This window comes from Cervus elaphus, chromosome 11, assembly GCF_910594005.1.
Source record: "Cervus elaphus chromosome 11, mCerEla1.1, whole genome shotgun sequence".
Classification (NCBI taxonomy): Eukaryota; Metazoa; Chordata; class Mammalia; order Artiodactyla; family Cervidae; genus Cervus; species Cervus elaphus.
Genome location: NC_057825.1, coordinates 45535539 through 45560376, shown reverse-complemented (window position 1 = coordinate 45560376; position 24838 = coordinate 45535539). Strand labels below are relative to the sequence as shown.

Genomic DNA, 24838 nt, shown 5'->3' with positions numbered 1-24838 from the left:
CAGAGTACAATACACACAACTGAGAAAACAGGTAGTTATAGCTATCTTCCCATAATGAGGAAATGTGAATTATTTTAATCACTTGAATGGAATGATAGCTGATGTGCCAAGAGGCTGGTAAAAATAACAGCAAAGTGACTCTTGTGGTAAGAACTCAATCTTTTCAATGCTTTCAATGCTGGGTTAAAGTATATTCATGGGCAAATTCAGAGTAATCAACTACTTGAAAACTACTTCTTTTTCAAAGAAAATTTTTCTTACCTGTCTCACAATTTGATTAGGGCACTTAATTAGTATCTGCATTGGCCACCAATCATCATCAGCCATGCGATCCAAAAACCACTGTAAGAAAATCATGTGATTTTAATATTCAACCAACACTTGGGGATAAACATTACACAAGGATTTTAATTTTAACTGACATTTGAATTATTTTAAGTTCTTACCAAAACAGATTTTTCAACTGGTAGAAAGTCTAAAATCTAAAATGCCTAAAGTCATAATCAAAGTCTTCTCAATACAGAATTCCATGGATGCCATTTACATTACAGTGTACAAACCACATGATAACAAGTGGCAGTGCTTAACAAAGTGGAATACTACTTTCCTCTTAGACTTCTTAAATGTCACACTGTAGGATCTTTTGCTCCTATTAATAAGATAGGATCTGATGATTCACTTTTCCTCTGTTTAAAACCAATTTATGTTCTCTTGATAACACAAAACATTTTACACTTACTTAGACAATTTCCTATTAATTTCAAGATCTCTCTTAATCATATATTTAACTCCTTTACTGAACTGTACTGCTCATTAATGCATACACATAATTGCTGACAACTGTAGAGAATTTTAACTCCTTGAGAGAGTTCTAAGGGCCAATCCTTAGTGAAAAAACTGAAGTGACAACTTTATTAAAAAACAACAAAAACAAAACAAATTTATGACCTAATATAGCTTCAGCATCTACCAGTTTCTTAAAAATCATGAAGAGGAAGGGGAAATAGAGGAGTATGTCAAAGAATACCCAAAAGATGCAATAGGTCAAAACCAGCATGTGGAAAATCCTGCAGAACAAATGACAAAGTGGTACGGAGCAAGGAAAAAAGGTAACTACAGCTGCTCCTTGATATGGAGTCCCAGCATATACAAAAATCTGCAAATACTCAAGTTCCATAGCTGACCTTCTATATCTGAGATTCCCCTGCATTCTCAGATTTAACTAACCACAGATTGTACAGTACTGTACATATCTATTGAAAAAAATCTATGTGTGAAAGGACAAATAGTTCAAACCCCTGTTGTCCAAGGGTCAACTGTATTATAGGTGAAAAAAGATTTATAAGACAAAAGTAAAATGTGGAAAGGATTTTGTTTGAATGCTAATTCAAACAAACCAACTGAAAAAACTCAAAATCTCTCTAAAAACCTATATATGAAAAAAAATCTTCAACTAATCTCATTGTACACTATGCTGCTGTCTCCCATTTCTGGAAATTTGTAAGACTTGCATTCCTAGAAAGATACATACCACTCTGCAAGACCATAAACATGATAATCAATAGTAAGATGACAATATGGCTAAGTGATTATTAACAGTGTGCATATTATCCTAAGGGATATGTTTCTCTTATAAGGCAATTCTGGAAAAGATAAAATAGGACATAAATTGATCTACTGGGACAGATTTTCCTATTTTCCTCAGGGGGTAAGGGATCTACTATTTTCCTCAGGAGGTAAGGGAGGTATGTATTTTTTAGTGTTTTCTGGTAATATGCAGAAGGAGTTAAGAAATACCTGGTGCATTCCTAAATCTTCTACACTTTTTCCTTCTGATACATGACAGGGAGAACACAAGAACTTTTAAGTAACTTAAAAATCAATTATTTACTCAGTGTAATGAAGCTGATACATAATTATAAATTTCTCTTGGCTATCAAGTAATTTTAGGAATAATCAACACTGGGCTCTCTATGATTTATAACAGATAAAATAATTTTGCTGTAGCATCTAAGTTAAGAATAAAAGAAAACAAGAAAGTGAATTTTAAGCTATGCATTGTTTTGTTGAATTATTCACCTCACCTCACAAGCTGCTTGACTATTATTAAACTGCTTGGTCAACAGTTCAATCCACTGAAGCATTGTGGGCTAAAAAAGAAAAAGAAGTCACTGGAGGTTTTAAGAGCTATCTGATAAATGACATAAATAGCACAAAAGTTTAAAAAATAAAATATGCACCTTTTCTTTTGAATGAATAAATGTCTCTAGGACAAAGGAAGTGCTTAACTGCAAGAAAGGACAAATTTAAGCAAAAAAGATTTAATTATTTTAAAGTCATCAATTTTGAAGAAATTATCTAAGGTTATACATGTATTACCTTTGCTGTCATTAAAGACACAGCTTTAGGATCTGGTAATGTACTGGGGATACAACTACACAACTGCCACATAAACCTAGAATTTGAAAATAACAGGTTAAAATTCTCACGAAGTAAGACTTTTTTAAATTGTGTAATAAAAGTTCTCTTATTAAAATCTACCAAACTTACCCAAAATATGTATGTTCAAAAATGTTTTTGTCTTGAAGAAACTGCATGTTATCATGCCAAATCCACTGAAGAAAAAAATGTTAACATGAGGTATCAGAAAGCATGTTTCATAACATTTTACCAATATTTTTATTAGACAAAATAAGACTTGTTCTAGAAGGAACCAAAACAAAACAAAAAAATACATGCACTTAAAATTCATGTTGACTTTTTTCCAGGTAAATGGAATATGGAAGTAGTCACTAAACCTGATCCAATTTATCATTACTTATCTGGCTAACTCAAGCCACCACACTGGTGGTGATAAAAATAAACTTTTTTTCTAAATTTATGAAATAAATAAAATAAATAAATAAACTATTCTAAATTTATGAAAATGTTTGAAGTACGAACTCTGAAATTCCACCTGTCTGAAGAGATAACATATAATAAACAAAACTATGTTATGTTGATAACACAGGAAAATGATGGCAGGTTGATATTTTTATAAAGGTTTATGTTTAAAAATTGGAAAAAAAGTTATTCAGGTTCGCAGATCTAGTGAGAGGTAATTTCTTTGTTTACAATAATCATGAAAAAATATTTCTGATATTTGTCCTATAGAATTGCTTTGCTGACTTTAATGTCTTTTCCTTTTCTGAATACCCTAAACATGATCTAAGTAACTGACAGTTCCATAAATTACTTTTATCTGGAATAAAGTTATGTTTTGATTATTGTAAGTTTTACTTATTTTTGGCTGTGCTGGGGTCTTCATCGCTGCACATGGGCTTTCTCTAATTGCAGAGGGCGGGACTATTCTTCCTTGGGGTGCACAGGCTTCTCATTGTGGTAGCTTCTCTTGTTGCAGAGCACAGACTCTAGGGCAAGGGCTCAGTAGTTATGGTGCCCAGTTTAACTGTTTTGTGGCATGTGGGATCTTCCTGGGCCAGATCAAACCCGTGTCCCTTGCACTAGCAGGCGGGTTCTTAACCACTCTACCACCACAGGGAGGTCCCCTATATTTTGATTATAGGTATTACTCTCTTCGTCCCTCTGAAGATTTGAAACCACCTCTACCTGCCTTCCCTGTCCACTACTGTAGTTCAGAATCAGGTCTTACAATCACTAATTAGGGCTCCTGCTCCATGTTATCAATATTTGGAAAAATCACAGACCTGATTTGGCCTGCTTCAGAGTTCTTGTTCCTCTAGCATTTCTAACCACTGCAGCTTTCTTATAGCCCCGGGGAGACTGACAGCATTTACCTATCCCAATGCAGTGCCTTTTCACAGCAACAGAGCCCCATTAAAGCTTCCTGCTTTTAGCCACGAGCTCAGCTCCTGTATCATGTTTGTCACCCTTTACCCCACAAGAACTTAACTCTCAACCACTACTGCTTTGGTCTTAGAGCCTGGTAGACCCTGGTTTCCACCAGGCTCAATGCTTTTCATTCTATTCCATTTTTGCCTGGAAAATTCCATGGCCAGAGGAGCCTGGCAGGCTATAGTCCATGGCGTCGCAAAGAGTCAGACACAACTGAGCAACTGGGCACAATTTCTGTCCTACAGAAATATTCATTTGGTTTTTTGATGGCCCTTTTTACGTTGTATCCATACAATGTATGTGGAGCCACTGAGTATGTCTCAGTACTAGATTACTGCACTACACTGATGAGAACATTCCTGGGTATTTTATATGTATCTGTCCAACTTCACCTTGGGCCATTCCTCCTTGCACTTATTAAACACCACAGTCACAGAGATCATCATTCAGCTTCTGAAACATGCCAATGAGCTCCATCCTTCTTCAAGAGATTTATACATCATGTTCTGTTTGCCTGGAGAACTTACCACATCATTAATTCCTTACTGACTTTCAAGTCTCAGTTTAAGGTTAACTTAAAACATATCCAGATTACCTGCCCCCTCCAGCAATCCTGATCAACTCCGTTCCATTTCTGAGCACTCTGCTTGTTCTATCCGTAACAATCACTACAATTTACGTTTGTTTACTTAATATATTTTATGGTTCTAAAATTGTCTATTTTCCCTTTGAGAAAGTCTGCTCCCAGTTATATTTCAACTGAAGAAATCTAAAGGACCAGATTCTAGTTTATGTCTAAAATCTATGTTAATGTTAAATAATACAATAAAAATATTATATTTTATTTAATTTTTAGTAAAACATATATGTAGCCAAACATTTTAAATTAATAAGCTACAACAAAGATAGGAGAAAATGTTTGGTTTAGCTCTGCAATCAAAAATAATGCTGGGCTGCCCCTGGTGGCTCAGTAGTAAAGAATTCGCCTGCCAATGCAGGAGACAGGGGGGTTCAATCCTTGAAGCAGGAAGATCCAACATGCTGCAGAGCAACTAAGCCCGTGTGCCACAACCACTGAGCCTGTGCCCTAGACCCTGGGAGCCACAATCACCGGGCCCGTATGCCACAACTACTGAAAGCCTGAATGCCCTAGAGCCTGTGCTCCAAAACAGAAGCACAATGAGAAGCCTAGAGAGTAGCCCCCACTCTCTGAAGCTAGAGAAATGCCCACATTGCAACAAACACCAAACACAGATGAAAATATATAAATAAAACTATTATTTTTTAAAAGAGTAATGCGGTTCAGCTTATTTTTCTATTGTAGTAAAAGTCTGGGATTCTCTTTTGTCACAATGTAGATCAGTGGTCCTCAAAGAATGGTTTAGGGAGGGGAGGAGTTGGGAGTGGGGGTGGCATGTAGGTACAGTGACCTTCATAGGGTGTCTGTAAAATTCAAACAACTTTATATAAGCAGCTCATGCAGCTCAATACCAGAAAAATAAACAACCCAATCAAAAAATGAGCCAAAGAACTAAACAGACATTTCTCCAAAGAAGACATACAGATGGCTAACAAACACATGAAAAGATTATTAACAAACACATGTATTATTAACAAACACATGAAAACACATTCATTATCAGAGAAAAGCAAATCAAAACCACAAGGAGGTACCATCTCGTGCAGGTCAGAATGGCTGCCATCAAAAAGTCTACAAACAATAAATGCTGGAGAGGGTGTGGAGAAAAGGGAACCCTCTTACACTGTTGGTGGGAATGCAAACTAGTACAGCCACTATGGAGAACAGTGTGGAGATTCCATAAAAAACTGGAAACAGAACTGCCATATGACCCAGCAATCCCACTGCTGGGCATACACACTGAGGAAACCAGAACTGAAAGAGACACGTGCACCCCAATGTTCATCGCAGCACTGTTTACAATAGCCAGGACACGGAAAAACCTAGATGTCCATCAGCAGATGAATGGATATTACTCAGCTATAAAAAAGAATGCATTTGAATCAGTTCTAACGAGGTGGATGAAACTGGAGCATATTATACATGATGAAGTAAGAAAGAGAAGCACCAATACAGTATACTAAAGCATATATATGGAATTTAGAAAGATGGTAACAACAAAACTATATGCAAGACAACAAAAGAGACACAGATGTAAAGAACAGACTTTTGGACTCTGGGAGAAGGCAAGGGTGGTATGATCTGAGAGAATACCACTGAAACATGTATATTACCATATGTGAAATAGACGACCAGTCCAAGTTTGATGCATGAAACAGGGCACTCAAAGCCAGTGCACTGGGACAACCCAGAGGGATGGGGAGGGAGCAGGGAGCAGGGTTCAGGAGAGGGGGACACATGTTCACCCATGGCTGATTCATATCAATGTATGGCAAAAACCACCACCACAATATTGCAAAGTAATCAGCCTCCAATTAAAATAAATTTTTTAAAAAAAGGATTCAAACAATTTTATTAGTAACACTAAAATGTTATCAGCCTTAAAAAAAAAAAAAACCTCATTCTCTTCTGAGTGTACAATGGAGTTTTCCAGAGGTTCAATGATGAATGAGATCACAAGAGACCAAATGCAGAAACTGTTATGAGACTCCCGCTGTCTTCCATTAAATCAGGTATTAAGAGAGATTTGTAAAAAAAAAGCAAAACAGGGCCACTTTCCTCACTGAACTGTTTTGTCCTGAAGGACATTTAAAAACAATTATTTATACCAGCATGTCATGGGTTATTTTTTAAAATAAATTTTTTAAACTTGCTTTAATTTTAATATTGTAAATATTGATACATATAACCACATAAAAATGAATAGTTAAAACTCTAAGGTTTTCAATATTAAGAATATAAAGAAGTCCTGAGACCAGGAAGCTTGAGATGTAAATAAGCAATATTCAGTTGACCCTTGTTGTGCTGTGTGGCATGCGAGACCTTGGTTCCTGGACCACAGATCAAATTCCCTGCAGTGGGAGGGCAGGGTCTTAACCTCTAGACCACCAGGGAAGTCCCTACAGCTGACCGACCCTTGAACAATGAGGGAGTCAGGATTGCCAAAGTCCTGCATTAAATATGTGTATATAACTTTTCTCTCCAAAATTTAACTACTGATAGCCTACTTGTGTTGACTGGAAGCCTTTGGACTGAGAGCATAAACAGTTGATTAATACATATTGTGTATGTGTTATATACTGTATTCTGACAACAAAATAAGCTATAGAAAATATATTTACAGTACTGTATTATATTCATGTATATTGGTATGTTTATGTTGTCTGCTTACGAGACGAACTCTCAATACCTGCATCAACAGCTTTTGGGTTTTTTTTTTTAAATATATATCTACTTGACTGCACTTGGTCTTAGCTGTGGCAGGCAAAGTCTTTTAGTTTAGTTCTGGTAGGTAGGATGTTTAGTTCTGGCATGCAGCATCTTTTTTAGTTGCAGCATGTAAGATCCAGGTCCCTGATCAAGGATCAAACATGGATGGCCCTCTGCATTGGGAGCTTGGAGTCTTAATCACTGGAACATCAAGGAAGTCCCCTCAATAGTCTTATACAAAACACTGTAGATATTATATGTATTGTGAAAACTACACATCAAACATGAAAAGAGAACGTGAAAAATAAATTCATATTTACTTATACATCCTGCATTTATTGAAAAGAAAAAAAAACAATACACATATAAGTAGAACCTTGCAGTTCAAGCCTGTGCTGTTCATATGTCAACTGTACATCATTAAGATTTTATTTAAAATTTTACTTTACTTCAATAAGTGGGCTGACTATCATAAAATATTGTTAGGGCCTCATCTAGAACATAGTCTACATTTACCTGAATACCTTGGGAACACAAAGTCTTGCACATAATGATGATGATAATATGTAATAATTTTGCTATTATGATAGAAGTTGAAACAAATTTTTGTATAAACAGGTGAGTTTCATAGTTTGATTTCTAGTTCTGATGGTAAACCCAATTAAGGGGTTTGGGAGAAAGTAATATTCTTGGCACTGCATCAGAAAATTATAGGCAGGCAAGATACCATTAAGAGTGGGGCACAAAATCTCCTCAGCTTTAAGACTTGACCAAAACAGTGCAAAATACCAGTCATTCAAACAATGAAAGTTTAATTGTCTTGATGGAAGATTACATGTTTACCAGGTAAACCTTCCTGCAGATTTACATTCTGTACTTTTGGCTGAGTCAGCTTATAACACTGATACAACATACTCAGCATGAATATTTTTTATAAATCCCTAACAATATCACTTAATATATTATTAAATGAAGAGAGCTTCATTACTACAAATGAGACACATTTTAAAATATATATACAAACATTTTAAATGCATTTAAAATACACTTGTGTATAATATGAAGCATAAGAAAAGGAATACTCCCAGTCCTATCACCCAATCCAAATGTATCACCGATAATACAAGTTATTTGTGAGCTTGCACTAATTCCACAAACCTTTTACCTCTCTTTTCTTCAGTGTTACTAATAATTGTTTTCCACTCCCTTTAATCTCATTCACTTTATGTTCACCTGTCATAAGTCAGTATTACCAAGACTATTTGTAAAATAAATAGTGTTACAGTCTACTTTGGATTACAGATACTAATAATGTTTGAGCCTGCTTTTATATTATAGAATACTTGCATAAATACTTAACATGCTTTTAAATTGTTGCTAAACTTAAATTAACTCATACCTCTAGCAATTCAGATGAAACATCAAATTTGTACTCTTTGCCACTTTCTTCCTCTGGTTCCATGCGTTTGTAAAACAGCATATATGCACTGTGGGTCTTTAAGAGGGAAAAAATAGTATATTTTCATTTTGACATAGTTTAACTATACAAGTAGATAATATGGGAGTCAGAAAACAATGTAAAATATATGAAAGAAATGGTTACCTTTTCAAAGGAGAAATCCATAAACTTATCTGTAACAGAATCATAGGTCTTGGTCTGTATAAAACAATGAAAGTTTTCCTTCTTTAAGAAATGGGTACACTCAGCTGTATTTATATACAAAATATTTTACTAACAGATATTTAAAACTTTATAGTAATTTTGTAAACAGTTCTCAAATAGCATCATCACATAAAAATCTTTGACAGAAATTTTTGGCAAAGAAAAGATCAAAATATTTTTAAGGTACTTACCACCAAAATATAAAGTTTAATAAAATGGACTGCAATCTGAAAAACTACCTTTTAAGAGGAAAGTTTTGCAAAGTTTGTTTTCTTTTTAATCTTTTTTTAAGGAACTATTCTAGGAATAACACCTAGAGATGCAATACGTTTAGCTATGCCTTCAATAGTAACACATTATTTACTTCCTTCTTCTACTCATTTTCAAAGTGTTAAGAATTTGTCTACTTCTTTTCAATTCAGAATAGTACATAAGAACATCAAAGAGCAATAAGAAAGCCTTTTCATTAAAATCCAGAATGGCAACCAGTTATTCACAATGAACATAGTTACTAAAGGAAAATATAACTTTATCTGGGCTTATCTGTGAAATATAAATTACTTTTTAATATCTGATTTAGAGAATCAACAGGGAAAATTTTAAATTTTCAGAAAATTGCTACCAGGGTAAAATGCATATGAAGAAGTGAAATTATTTTAAGACTACTCCAATCTGTCTTTTTTACATCTTAACTGCTAATTACGTAACAGATAACCCTTTTCTATCCTGTCACTAGTAGTGTTAGTAATAACAGCTGCTACTGTTACAGAAAGCACCAAGGAACGATCTTTAAAGTTCAGCTTAAGCCAACTTCCTGGTCAAAGATTTCTCACAGTCAGTCAGTAAAGAGCAATTTCTTCCTGCTCTAATCCCAGAGCATTTAAGGAAACAACGTATTCAATAATGTCTTGTGTCAGTGTAATTCAACTCTTATACTTTCATTTTTCAATTGTAAGTCAACCTTCTTAATCAGTTGAAGAAATCTTTAAAAACCACTACAATATTGTAAAGTAATTAGCCTCCAACTAATAAAAATAAATGAAAAAAAAAGTTAAAAAAAAAATATATATATATATTTTAAAAACTGCCATGTCTGGTATCTGCTCCAAACTTAGTAACTATACTAAACAAATAACAAATTTTAGATTTAATTAGGAACTAAAGGAAAGTTAAATGACTGTTTTTGGGTTTTATGATACTGTAAAGTACTTGGAAAGTCACAAACTACTTAAAAATTTTTGAGTAAAACTTACCGTCATCTCTCCACCAAAACATTCAGAGGCAAGTTGAGCAGAATCAAAAGGTTTTACCTCAGCATCATTAAAAAGATACCTAAAGCAGAGCATATATGTATTGATCAAGTATATATGTACTATATATAAATATATGTATATATGACTGGTTCAAAATTGGGAAAGAAGTATGACAAGGCTGTCTATTGTCAACCTGTTTATTTAACTTATATGCATAGTACATCATGTAAAATGTTGGGCTGGATGAATCACAAGCTGGAATCAAGATTGCTGGGAGAAATATCAACAACCTCAGATATGCTGATGACACCACACTTATGGCAGAAAATGAAGAGGAATTAAAGAACCTCTTGATGACAGTGGAAGAGGAGAGTGAAAAAGCTGGCTTAAAACTCAGCATTCAAAAACCTAAGATTATGGCATCTGGTCCCATCACTTCCTGGCAAACAGAAGGGTAAAAAGTGGAAAAAGACAGATTTTATTTTCTTGGGCTCCAAAATCACTGCAGATAGTGACTGCAGCCATGAACTTAGAAGATATCTGCTTCTTAGCAGGAAAGCTATGACAAACCTAGACAGTGTATTAAAAAGAAAAGAAGGAAATCAACCCTGAATATTCATTGCAAGGACTGATGGTGAAGCACCAATACTTCAGTCACCTGATGAGAAGAGTCGACTCATTGGAAAAGACCCTGATGCTTGGAAAAATTGAAGGCAAAAGGAAAAGAGGACAACGGCAGAGAATGAGGTGGTTAGACAGCATCACCAACCCAAAGGACATGCATGAATTTGAGCAAACTCTGGGAGCAGTGATGGACAGAGAAGCCTGGCATGCTACAGTTCATGGGACATGACTTAGTGACTAAACAACAATATGTACTTTATCTGTGTTGTGCCTATTTTTTAAATATTTAGATTACATTCTAATATATTACAAATATTGATCAAACATTAATACACAATCAATTCTAACTAAGCTCTTGTTTTGACAATTTTAATCCACTAGAAATTGGGAATATAGTTTCACAACATAGTCATAATCACCTTAAAATCTCATAGATCTATTTATAGTCTAGGAGTAACAAAAGAGTTCATATAAGCAAGGAATGAAAAGTTTGTATAAATATAACATGTAAAGCTATTGGGACAGAAAATATTAAGAGCCTGGAAAACTTACAAAGATAAAGGTATCATTTCAAAATTTATATTCAAATGGACCAGAAAAAGTAAAAGATACCATAGACATGATGTCTTAAAGAGAAACAGTTGAACAAAACCATTCTGCTAAGAAAGTGAAGATGCTCAGTTGTGTGCAACTGTTTGTAATCCCATGCACTGTAGCGTACCAGGTTCCTCCGTCCATGCAATTTTCCAGGCAAGAGTTCTGCTAAGCACAGATCAACTTACCAATGTACACTTTGTTCAAAGCAATATCCCCAACACTTAGAACAATGCCTAGAACAGCAACAGTCTCTACATATGATAATTTACCCAACAACATTCGAAGGCCAAAAACCAGCTATTAAGGACTGACTGAATGACTTCCAGCCATTAACTTGATAAAAGGTGATAAAAAAGAATGTGCTTAGAGGGGAAAAGTAAAGTGAAGAAAATCGAGTATGCAGGTAATTTCTAACTGGAATATATAAGGACTTTGTGGCCATCCTATAGTGAACACAGGTAAGATTCAGAAGGTTCAATATTGTCTATGAATCTTAAGCTGTGTGCAAAACTCTTGAGGGTCTTCATTTTTCTTGAGTAAGCATTTATCAAGTTCTCAAAAAAGTGTGGAAATCTATAAAGCTTAAGAACAACGGATTCATGTTCTCTTTTGAAAGCTGCTTTCATTTAAACATTTTATGTGCCTCCTTTCCAGACATAGATAAAGTTTAGAAAACAAAAATCTGAAAACATATCTCAGGAAAAAAACTATCAAACTTATACTTTAGAAACAGAAAAAGATTTTTTTTTTTTAAATCCCAAGAAAAAAATATTTAAAACTCACCATTTATTGTTTTTATAAGCATGTGGGTTGACTATATCTCTAATGAAGCTGTAATAGTGTCCACCGTCCGCTGTTCCTGTATGTACAGTCACTCCTATCAAGTCATACTCATAGCTCTCCGTGTCTTTTGAATGATCACTGACTTCCTTAAAACCTGAAATGATTTACATAAAATGGCAATAATTTTGAAAACAGCACACAGTGACATCTTAGAATCACTTGATAGACTATACGTCATGCACAGAAATAGGCACAGATACTTTATATATTCAAACAGGCACAAAACAACTCTATTTGCTGTCACTCGCTATTTATAGCCTACAATTTTAAGGAACTTTTATACACATTACTGGAAAAACAACCACGTTGTTAGTGCATAACTAGGGACAATCTCAACATAACAAGTAAATGTAAAATATGTTTTTTTTTCCCCTTTGGTTTAACCTGGCTATTCCTTTCGAAATAGATAAACTTGAATGAAACAGTGTATATTTTCTTTACTAGGAATAGGGAAACACAAGATCTGAAAGATATTAACATATTTATGCCTGCTAGTCTCATGTTAAGGAAAATGAAGCACTGTACTGGTAGCGTGCTTCCAACTGTTTTATCAATTAATAAAAAACACTATGTATTATAAGCTTTATGTACAAAGAAATAAAATAAAACATACTTCCAACCATAGAGATTTCAATTTGAAAGGTTATTATAATAGATACTAAGGAAAAACCTTCAGAAGATGTATGATTTACGATCTGTATTTCCACCATCAAAAGAAAGAAAGGTGTAATTAAAAGCAAGTAAGAAAGAGCAGATTTGTTTCACCTGAGTGCACAGTCTAACATGAAAAGCGAAGCAACAATTAGCTGAAGAGGAGGAAATGGCTGACAGTGTCAAAGCAGTGGCTGAGGAGTTTGGGTATACTAGGATCTGATTCTGCAACCTAATAAACTCCTTTATCTTGGCATTTTTGTTATTTTCCCGCATGGTGGCATCATGAAAAATACAATGAAGCACAGTTACTATGCAGTCTTGCTATAATTTTACAAATGGTTTGAAAGCATTCTGAAGAGTAGGACATATATATACAATGTCAACTTCTTAACTCTGTCTGTATTTTCAAACTTACCTCTTTTCGGTCACTCCCTGAAATTCCTAAACTGTACTCAACTTTATTACAAAGTTCCCTCCCTTAACCCTGTATCCCTTCATAGTTACAATCACCATCCTGTCTTTTCAAAGATATATGTTATTCTCTTGAAATAATAGCGCTCACTCATTGCTTTGTATCTCTCATTTCTCGTTTAGTGAAGAGTAAAACATTCATTGGATGCTCATTAAGTGCCCAGCAATACAGTATAAAGATTAAAATATGGTTCTTTTTCCTAAATCTTATAATATGGTGGCTCTTCAAATCTCAAGAATTTAAATCTGTATAACTTTCTATACAAGCAAAATACCACCAGGCCTATTATGTAAAACAGAATTTCTCTCTGCCAAAGAAGAATGGAAAAGGTAAGGGCTAAACCAGTTCTGCTTTCTTCTCTCTCCTCATCTATTCCCATTCATCATCATGGTTCTTAGGCCATGTACACATATGTTTGAAAATCACTGGTCTTATGGAAAGAACAGCAATTTGTAGGTAACTCAAGTGCCATTTTAAATTCACTGCAAACTGCCTTCCTAACACAATACCCATATTAAATTGCTGTGATAACCAAAGATCTTCAACATGTTCAACCACCCTTGTGGTCTTACTGGAACTGTTCCTTTTCTTTAGCATTCAATACTTCTGACCACATTCCCTCTTTCTTGAGCTCTTGAAGTACTGATCCCACTATTCACCTAACTGATCAAGCAGAAACCTTTCTCAACTTTTCCTTCCTCTAGGAGTAGACTGACTAAACTATAAGCTTTAGAGGGGTAGACACCTTCTTCTTTGTTGTCATTATATTCTCATTATTATGATAGCAAGCTAAATAGTGGACAGATGTTCAGGAACTTTATTTCATTTTTTCACTCAGTCATTGAGTTTTATTAACTCTACTGCCATACACTTCCCTCCTACCTACTAGTCGCTTCTATTCCCGGACTTTGCCTTATAGCCTCCCCATACTCCTTTTATTCAGCCTCTAATCCATTTCTATTACTACAGTTAGAATAACTTTCTCAAGATCTCACCTGGTTTTCTTGGTTTCCTGCTTAAAATGTTCCAATAGCTTCACATTGAAATAAAGATCAAAATCATTAACTTGGCCTACAAAAGATTAATCTGACTGCCACTCTTTTGCCTATTTCACCAACCCCCTAACTAACCCCCCACCCTCCAACAAGATTATTCGCTCCTCTCAATTTAGCTTTTGATACTCAGGCTCTGCTTAAATGTCACCTTCTCTTAAAAGCAACCCTGTGATTCCCCTCAACCAATCTGACAACACTTCATGTTAATAATTCCCTGTTTAAAATATGCCATGCCCAATAGACTTAAGCTTTTCAAGACCAGGAACTATGTTTATCTCATTCACTATTGTGTCCCCAATGCCTAGAAAGGTATCTGCAACACAGTCCTAGTAGATACAAAATGTTTATTGGCCAACTGTCTGAATATACCATATTGTCTTTAGAAACATTTTTCTAAGATTCAATTTAATTTTCTTAAATGTATATTTAATTACAATGTTGTAATTAGGACTATATTGTCATGGTGATTTATAGTAAACATAGGCAAGAGAAAGAAATTTTCCATTACCTTCTTTCCTGTCACTCTTTCCCATAAGGAAATCTTCTGTATAGGGTGTCATATCCAAACGTAATGGGAAGGAAAAGTGTGTATTCACTTTTTCTTTCATCATTGTGACCATATTAAATGTGTACCTCATAGTATTGAAACTTAGAATCCGAGGCAATTTCTTAAAACATGCTCTGAAAGACAAAAACAAAAGTTGTTAAAAATTATCTTTCAAAAGTATTCTAGCTATTATCAATTACATTTATGCTACATTTATTTCCATATTCTATTCAGAGTAATAATAGTACTCTGAATCATGCTCTTATTAAATCTATCAATCTATCCCCTTATGAGATTTTCTATTCTGAAATAACTTCCCCATGTCTAGATAGGAAAAACAAATGAAAAACTACAGTAGACTGTAGAATATGCCATGAGGAGGATGGGAGAGCAAAGCACAGTCTTCTGAGTTAGATAAGATTATTTGGGAACCATTAGCATATCAGTAGAGAGTGGCATGGTAGTAGATAAAATTTTTCAGCAAAAAATGAGTAAACTGAGAAAACCAGTGCTTGAAGACAGAACAGAGTATAATCGGTTAAACACTTACTATGTTATTATAGACATCTAGAAGTATGATAAGAGCACAAAATGACTGAATAATATTTTTCTTGGGAGATAATTTGACAATATTTAAAAAACACAGTAGAATCGTATTAGCCAAATTAAAGGAATGATTCAAAAGGAAAGTTATCAAGAACAATAGATTTATTCAATAAGCTTATTCCAAACTTAATGAATAAATAAGAGATTCTATAAGAATGGAGCCTCTCAATTATCTTTCATGGACTTCTAATTACATTACTCCACAGTAATAAACTTTTGCCTGACTCCAGTCTGTTTTAACTCCTTAACTTCTGGCCTAACCTCTCGTCAGATGAGTTTGTCTTCTACATGTAACTGCCTGCACAGCTATGCTTTGAGTGTATTCATTTATAACTTTTCTCTTTTGCAACCAACTTGACTTCTGGAGACTGAGAAAAAGAATACCATTCTTTTCAAGTGCATATTTATCTGGGAAAAGTCTTCTATTAAGCAATTTGAAAAGAAAGCTTTTCATTCACTGTCTTCAAACATGCTCAGATCTACTTCATGTAGAAAACTCCTCTGCTTGATTTCAAAGTTCTTTCTAAAGTCCATCTTTCTTTCTGTTTCTTACTGCCAAACTTCTAAAATGATGATCTATATACTTTGTGTCATGTTCTCTGATGACTCTGCTTCTATTACTACAACCTGACGGAAACATCACTAAACTATCTTTTTGAAAAATTTAATGATTTTATTTAGCTGTTATTTTTTTCCTCATCTCTGCGAACTATGTCAATTGAATGAATACCTTCTTGAAATTCTCTTCCCCAGATTCTGGGTTACCATAATATCCTGATTCTTTTCCCTTCCTGACTTTCATTCTGTCACTTTTTCTTCTTTATTTTTAGGTTGGCAAAGGTCTGAGTTCTTTGCAACAGTTATGTTCTTTCTCAGGCAAATGTTCTGATGGCTTCAATCAACTATGCAAATAATCCTCAAATCCAGATGTTAATCATTTGGTGTCACTGTGTATTAGCAATCTTATTTTCTATTACCATAAATGCAAATCCTCTACTTAAGGCAAGGTGGTCAAATCCCAGACTTTTAGTACTTATAAGGTCATTACTATTTCTCTGCCTGTGTTCTTAGTAATGAACTACATAATCTTTCAATCTAATTTCTATTCAGTGTTCAAGGGTAGGATTGAAACATCTCTACCGAAACTACTCTCTGTCCTAAAACCAACCATCTCGTGGCTGGCTCTACAGAAAAAAATCTCACTTTAGAAGTTCAGAGAAAATCTTCAGCTCATGAGTAGATTCTTTATCATGTTCCACTGAGTGCATGGGAAAGGACTAAGCAATCATACACACCTTGTTAAATATTTGATTAATAAAAAAAAAATTAAGAGAGTTTGAATGTTTACTTGAATAACTGAACAAAAATTTGCTGTGTAAGAATGAGCTCCAAGCAGCTGATTATATCATGTAATCATGTAATTTTCATAAAAATATAACATTAATTTATCCTAAGTTTGTGTTTTACTTCTATTTGATGATTTATCAAAATGACAAAAATTAGGTTTCAAAAAAGCATACCTTTTTTCAGCTCGTACTTTTTTCCCACAATGAGAACAAGTATACATGTTGTCACCTTCTAAAGTATCTTTAATAGTAACTTCATCAAGAGATTCCTGTTTACACATTTAAGAGTTTCATATTATTATTTGCAACATGCAAAAACCACAAGAAGCATTCATTACAATTTGAACAGAATGCACAGAGGAAAACAAAGTTTTTATTTTTAAAAATGAACTCTTAAATTTAGTAAAAAATTGACAAGGTGCTCGGAATCTTACTAAATATTTTTAAAACTCAACTATTTAAATTTTGATTAGGAAAAATCAGTTCTGTGGTCTACCTTTAATTCTTATTTGAGTAACATCGCAAGAAGAAAATAAGTGAAAACATGAAAATTTTCTCCCCAAAGTAACAAACAGAAGCCTGCTCTCTCTCTATATATAAAAATATATATGTGTGTGTGTGTGTATATATACACAAATAGTTGAAAAGCAGGAAAAAAATTTAAAAATATATACATTACTCACATAAATATTCTTCATATCAGCCACCTGGCACCTCACAGTATAAAACTCTTCAGCAGTCTGACTAACATGTTCACAATCCTAGTCAATCAATAGCCAAAAATTGGTAAATTCTCATAATAAGCTAAAACATACATAAAAATTTTCAAAAAGCAAAAAACAGGAAGAATACTTACCAAGGACACAACATTGTTTGTAATTACACCTCCAAACAAACTTTTGACAGTATTTTTCTTTAAAAAAAAAAAAAATACAAACAAAATTCAGTAATTTAGAATTGACCAAATCTCTAAAAATTTCAAAGGAACATTACAGTACTAACCAGTTCTGGAGACATTTCTTCAATTTTAGTAATCAGATCAGTAAAAAACTCTGTCATATCTTTCTGCTCCCCAGTGTTCAAAGGCTGCTTATCCATGGTGTATGTTTTACAGAAAGGTCTAGGATTATATGCCTTGCATTCACTCTCCTGTGAAAGAAAAGGGTTTTTGTGTAAGGAGGAGGATTATCAAGCAATCAAATAAATGTACCTCTCAAATAACAATAAAAAAAGTATCACAAGATTCTTGAATAAACAACAATAAAACAGGTAAATAAAATCTTTGTAAATCTACATAGAAAGAACTATATACTCTATTTCATTTTTGTTTTTGATTCTCACTCTAGTATTCATGGACTTCCCTGGTGACTCAGCAGTAAAGAATCCACCTGCAAAGTGGGAGACCTGGGTTCAATCCCTGGGTTGGGAAGATCCCCTGGAGGAGGGCATGGCAACCCACTCCAGTATTCTTGGCCTGGGAAATCCCATGGACAGAGGAGCCTGGCAGGGTCCAAGGGGTCGCGAAGAGTCAGACACAACTGAGCGACTAAGCACAGCACATGGCATTTTCAGTTTAATAGTCTTGGTGCCAGAAGATGCTTAAGGTACCATAAGCTAAGAAATTTTCATTTTTTTTAAGTCTAGGAATTTCTAGGAAGGAATTTGGGATGCAGACTTGTTTTGTGAAGCATAAAATCAAAGCCTTTACAGGGTGAATAAACTTTCCTATCTGAACTTTGGTTTAGTAGTGGTTTAAAACAGCAGTAATACTCAAAGCCTGCATCTGTGACTCTAATTCAATAAAATTCTCCCACAGCAGAATAGAAATCAATAAATGTGACTTCAGCAAGCCTATCAACAATTGATGTTTGTCAAGAGAGGGGAAAAAAAGGAAGTATTTTCCTCTGGTAAATCCCTATCATAGCACGTATGTCTTTGACCAAACAAGATAATGAATCAGCAGAAGTTATCTTTTATTGTCTTATTTTCCTACAGCCCCCAAATTTGCTACCTAAAAGCTATTTCTGCTTTTTCAAGTTTCCACATCAATAATACAGCTCACTAATACTCAAAGAAATCAATTATATAACTAATATCAAATGATTATTACTGTGTTACAAAGAATCAACCAGATGTCATGTGGCAGCTTTTTACCCCAGGTAATAAATTGTGAAAACCATGATTTAAAAAAACAATAAAAAGCAGTAAAACTGCTTTGTCAGTTCAAATAGCATGTTCCAACTCTGTTAAAAGATTATAAGTGGAATCAAGGGATAACTAACAAATTTTTTAATTTTGTTTCAAAAATCTCATTTACTGAGTTTTCATTAAGTCTCAAAAGATGAAATACACAGGAATAAATAAAATAAGACCTCTTTCCTCAAAATTCTAGTAGGTGAGACAAGTAACTTTCAATACAAGTACTTGTATAACAAAAGTATGGTGACAAGGAGATACTCTGGAACTTGGTCACTCAGGGGACACCTTCTCAAGAAAACCAAGTTGCTTCCTGAAGGATGAGAAAGGGAAGAAAATGGAGAAGAGTGCTCATGGAGGAGAGCTGCAGGCAGTAGGAGCAGCATGAATAACTGCACAAGCGAGGAAGCAAAAAGTGACGCACTGCTCTGGCTTCCAGTTACTACAGGGTGAGGCTGGATGTGGGCAGTGGGGCGGGATATAAAAAAGGAGGTTGACGGGAAGGGAATACATGCCATCCTGGCTGGACCTGAACACCAAAATTAATTTCATAATAAAGAACCACTGAGGAATTTTAACCAGAGGAGTAGTATTTTAAGATTTGCTATTTTTTAACGATTAATTTTATAGTTTTACGGGCAGAAACTAAGAAAGACAAAGAAAAACCAGTCAGAAAATCCTAAGACTAAAGGGTGGGGGTGACCTTGTGATGAAAGATGGATCGGATATAATAAATTCTTCAAAGGATAAATTAACAAAAATGCAGATGACTGAAATATGACAGTTAAAATTCACTATGATAAAGAACATCAGCAACTGACAGTCAGTTTGAAAAATCAGAGTAGATAGTCACGACAGGCCAATACTCTTGAATTCCAATTAAAGTTTTCTTTGGTCAATGGGTATATCTAACTAGTTTCCATATCTGATTCTCAAACATACCATTAAATATGTAAACATTTTTTGAAGCTCCAGAAGAGTGGTCTTATGCTTCATATCTTCAGAATACTGTAAATAAAGAAAAAACCTTCCATTAAAACATACTGATGATGATGGTAAATTAGATATTTTAGAAAAGAAAGCATTAAAATGTGCTCAACACTGTTTTCATTCTCTTAGCCACATGTAGGAAAAACACACAGTCTATTTTCTTTAGCAATTTTAGCATTTTAAAAATTGAAGTATTTTGTTCATTATACAAATACAGCCATCATTATTATGTAAGGAAACTAAATAAGGAAATCTTAAAACTACTTTACTTATCAGTACTTATTTGGTTCAATGTTGGTTTACAAGTTGGCAGTTTTGCAAGAACAGAAAACATCTTTTCCAGGAACAAATCCACACATTAAAAAATACACTCATCTAGTCATACCTTCATTTTTTTTCTAGAACAGTAGATCCTTAACACTGCAGGGTAATACTGGCCAATTTCTTTGAAAATCCTCTAAATTTTCAAGTACATTAACTGAGATTTAGGATTCTGGCTACACTCATTTACTGGAGACTTGGATCAGAACACCAGCCTTATAGGAGCGTCTCACATTCATGCTAGGGCACTTGTTAGATATACTCTATCTCATTAAAATTTTAAAATAACCAATAAAGTAGTTAATATTCTCTTTACAAATTATTACCTGTCATAATTTTGAAGAAGCAGATGAATCTTGAAGACATTATGCTAAGTGAAATAAGTCAGTCACAAAAGGGCTAATATTGCATGATTCCACTTATGAGGTACTGAGAGTAGTTCAAATTCATAGAGACAGAAGTAGAACAGTGGTTGCAAGGGATATGGGTGAAAAAAGAATGGGGAGCAAAGTATTTAATGGATACAGAGTTTCACTTGGGGTAGGTGAAAAAATTCTGGAGTTTGATGTGTTAATGATTACAGTGTGAATATACCTAATACCACACAACTGTACACTTATAAATGGTTAATAGGATAAACTTTATACTGTGTATATTCAGCCACAATTAAAATACATGCAGTTTTCTTTAATCTTTCCGTGCAAATCTGAAAAGGAAATAATAAAAATGACATTTTCATGTAAATAATCAAGTGCTCATTTGACGAAAGCACTTTCCAAAATCATGTCAAATTTCTATTCTGTAAGAATTCCTTATGTAGAGACAAGTCTAAATTTAGTTTTTATCCAAAATTACCATTTCTGACATTCATTCATAGTTAACACATGTGATTGTTCTTTCTGTTTCTACATACTAATTCCTGACAATGCTAATGGCTAAAAGGTGATTGTTAATATGAAGAAGATAAAACTATAAAGTGTGGTTAAGTCATCTCCTAAAAAGAAAATCACTGAAAACACGCTTCTTTAATAAGTGGTTCTATAGTTATACAAATGGGGACAACCTTTAGTCACAAAACTTTACACATGCCTAATGAAATCAATTTCTAATTATAATCAGTTAGATGATAAAGACATCAATTTAACTAAAGCCAACAACAAAAAAAAGAAACCCATTTGAGTATATTGTAAATTTGGAGACTCTGAAGGACACCTTAAACATAGGAAGTATTCACTGAAGATATACAAAGAATTTCAATACTTTGTGGTGGAGGGTGGGGTGGGGGTGGGAATGCAAGGACATCAAGATGACATGTGGAAGAAAACAAAAACTCAAGCATAAAGAAAGTCTGTCAAAAACTTATAAAAGCAGTCCAGAAGGCAAACTAAAAAACAGCCCATGGCAAACAAAGAATGAAAACTACAAAGAAAAAATTAACAAAAATAACACAAAGTAGAGCTTAAATAAACTAGGCCACAATCAAATTTACCTTAGAATATTAAAAAATAACAAGTTCAGTGATTCTAATAATAATTTCCTACTTTGTTTTAGGCTTTGCTTATTTTCTATGTAAGTAAAATTTATATTTATTTTTACTGAAAATACCGTGTTCATTCAATGCACTGAGTGTGTATATTCCACAACTGTATTTTCCTTTGCTAAATAAATTATACTGTGGTGTTTGGAATAATCAATTGAAATATTAAAATAATTCAAATATATATGTTAGCAAAATATCCAATTTTGTCAATTTTAATTAAAATTATTTTCTCAAACAATATTTACTAAACTGAATCAGGGTCTATCAACAAAGTTTTAAAATTCTGTTTTAAAGTTTTAACTTTTAAAGTACAGAAAACTGTACCTTAGCAGTGAAAACAGCCTGTCTTGCCTCAGGTATCATATAAAGTTGCTGAATAGTAGAAGCCAAGTAACAAGTAGCTCCGAGGTTAGTCAGGCCAACAAATCTACACTCAGCACGGACATCTTCATGAGGCCAGTAGTCCCATTTATAAGGTGCATGAGCTGCTGAAAAAAGGAGGGAGAAAAAGACACCCCCAAACAAACTATTAAACATAATGTATTCTGCTTTCACTAACAGTCACTACACCTGTTACTTATTTAATTCATATACATATTATTTATTTTATATTACTCATTTAGTTCACATACCTAAAATATTTGGTACATTTTAAACACACAGTAAAACTAACTCATTCCTAAGTATTCAAAAGACTGTCAGAACATGACTTTACTTGACACTAATTTATTTAACCCAAAAATGCCAACGTATTTCACATACCTCTGAAAAAGTTTATCACACTGTTGTTTTAAATTCAAAAATCAGTATTTCCTTTTTAACTTCATAGATCCTAGCATCAATAGTTTACAATGTTAAAACATATGAATGGTGAATTCTGTCTTCACCATATGAATGGTGAATTCTGTCTTTAAATCATGCCCTCCAAAATCTTATTTCCATGAACAAAATTGACAAAGATTAAAGGAAAAGAAGAATGCTTACACTGCATGTGTTGTGCCATAACCCAGTTATGTATTAATCTGTAGTTTTCAACAGATCCCTTTACCATCTCCACTAGTAAGTCATAAGCAGCAGCTCTTGAAGAATGTGATTTGCACTTTGGCTGTTGTCTATCTTTTAGACTAGGCAACAAAAACAGGAGATTGAAGATATCTCTTAAAAATTCCTGGGGGGAAAAAAAAAGACCAAGTATATTATCCAAACTTGGAAATTAATGATATCCCAAATATAGTTAAATTCTATAGAATAAATTGGACTATATGACAATCAAAAGTTTACTAAAAGACTGTTTTAAAACTTAAAGGAACATCACATACCATCATCTGAAAGTATTCCCAAACCTCATTTCTCTTAGAGAAAGTAAAATGGAAGAAGGCGCTCAACTTTACTTTTCTCTCCCTCCTAATACCTGATCGTTTCGAGTCCCAACAACAGTATATTGTTTTCCACACCATTCAGTGATCAAACATTTTAACTTAGGACTCATTACTCCCTATCTTGACTTTCTCTGTATTTACTTAAGTTTCTCCTCATTTCACTCTAATAATTATAGTAGTAGTAGCAACAGCAGCAATTCACTCATAATGTGCACTTACAAATGCCAGATACTATTCAGAAGCCTCAAAACAAACAAAGCACAAAAAAGGTTAGACCAGGAAGGTGCTGTAGTAAGGAATTACAACACCAAGCTCTTAACTTCAATAACAGTGAAGTTCAAACTGAGGTGCAAGGCTTAACCATGTAAAATACATCCTACAGGTGTTTTTCCCTAATCTGCCTGAGAAAGGATCACTTTTCCCACATGTTCTTTAATTGGTCCTTTCCTACCATTCCAAAGAAAGTTATCTCCCTCACCCATCTCAAGTAGTACAATGGTATACTACTCTGGGGTATAAAACCTCCTGGGCTACTAGGTAGAAAAGAGGTAATATTGTTAAAGACTGAAACTGCTATCCTTAGAAAAGGCTGCATTTTAAGCTTGGCTCTTGGCTGTTGTCTGAACACTTGAATGCTGAACAGTTCCCTCCTCTGTTATAAAACTTTCCTGAAGTGATAAAAGTGGCCTACTATAGCTATCTGTATTTGGTTTATGCAGAATACTTGCTTTTCATCTGAGAGTCTGGAATTTCAGTAACTGTGGTCAGTTATGCAGGGTATTGTGTGCCTACATGACGCAACCCCTGATAAAACCCCTGAACTGCTTGGCTGAAGAGAGCATCCCAGGCAGACAGCACCTCAACGTCACAATCACTGCTGGGGGAATTAAGCACATCTTATGCAACTCCTCTGGAAGGGGACTCTTAGAAGGGCATACCAGGTTTCCACCACATCTGGCCCCATACTTTTTCTTTGCTGAATAACAGCTTTGTCATGAATACAATTACATGCTGAGTCCTCTGAGTCCTTCTAGTGAATCACCAAATCTGGGAGTGGCCTTGGGACCCTCTGACACAGGTACCAAATGAAGGACAATTTAGAATATTTTCCCATTAATGATCTCACGTCCTCCATCTCACTGTTGTCAAAGAGAGTACAGTGCATAGTTCCCGACTTGGCAAAGAAAACTAAGTCTGGCTAAGAAATACGGAAGGTGAACAGAGGCTTATTTTATATAGCTGATACACTGACAATGAGGTTATGTCTCATCTCTTCTATAATTGAGAAGGAGAAGACTGTCTTGGAGACACAGAGTGGCATGTTCACATGAACTGGAAAATATAAATCACTCACTCAAACAGAAATAAAATTGCCTAGTAACTAGTTTAACAATGAACTATCTTTCATAGTTTAAATACAGAAACTAAAAAAGCTAAATATCCATAGCTTCAAAGTTTTGACAAAATATACTTAAGGCCTGTGATAAAAGTATTTTAATTAAAATATTAGGGTTGGTAAAACCATGCTGAAATGAACAATACTTTTAT

General features: G+C 34.2%; 1 protein-coding gene across 5 annotated transcripts in view; it reads right to left on the bottom strand.

Moving 5' to 3' along the window:
- The window catches only part of USP34 (ubiquitin specific peptidase 34), a 224651-nt gene that overhangs the window by 36068 nt on the left and 163745 nt on the right, over window positions 1–24838 (bottom strand). For all 5 annotated transcript variants that reach the window (XR_006343487.1, XM_043917700.1, XM_043917703.1 and 2 more), the window contains 17 exons: window positions 22896–23079; window positions 22236–22396; window positions 20003–20068; window positions 17867–18013; window positions 17721–17777; window positions 17548–17625; window positions 17039–17133; window positions 14874–15046; window positions 12125–12278; window positions 10121–10199; window positions 8808–8861; window positions 8604–8699; window positions 2551–2615; window positions 2380–2455; window positions 2241–2288; window positions 2085–2150; window positions 262–342 (listed from right to left, as the gene is read on the bottom strand). Coding sequence is in view for 4 of the 5 variants with exons in the window: in XM_043917700.1 (XP_043773635.1) it covers window positions 262–342; window positions 2085–2150; window positions 2241–2288; window positions 2380–2455; window positions 2551–2615; window positions 8604–8699; window positions 8808–8861; window positions 10121–10199; window positions 12125–12278; window positions 14874–15046; window positions 17039–17133; window positions 17548–17625; window positions 17721–17777; window positions 17867–18013; window positions 20003–20068; window positions 22236–22396; window positions 22896–23079 (1680 nt within the window). In the remaining variant the exon portion in view is untranslated. The remainder of the gene's footprint in view (window positions 1–261; window positions 343–2084; window positions 2151–2240; window positions 2289–2379; window positions 2456–2550; window positions 2616–8603; window positions 8700–8807; window positions 8862–10120; window positions 10200–12124; window positions 12279–14873; window positions 15047–17038; window positions 17134–17547; window positions 17626–17720; window positions 17778–17866; window positions 18014–20002; window positions 20069–22235; window positions 22397–22895; window positions 23080–24838) is intronic.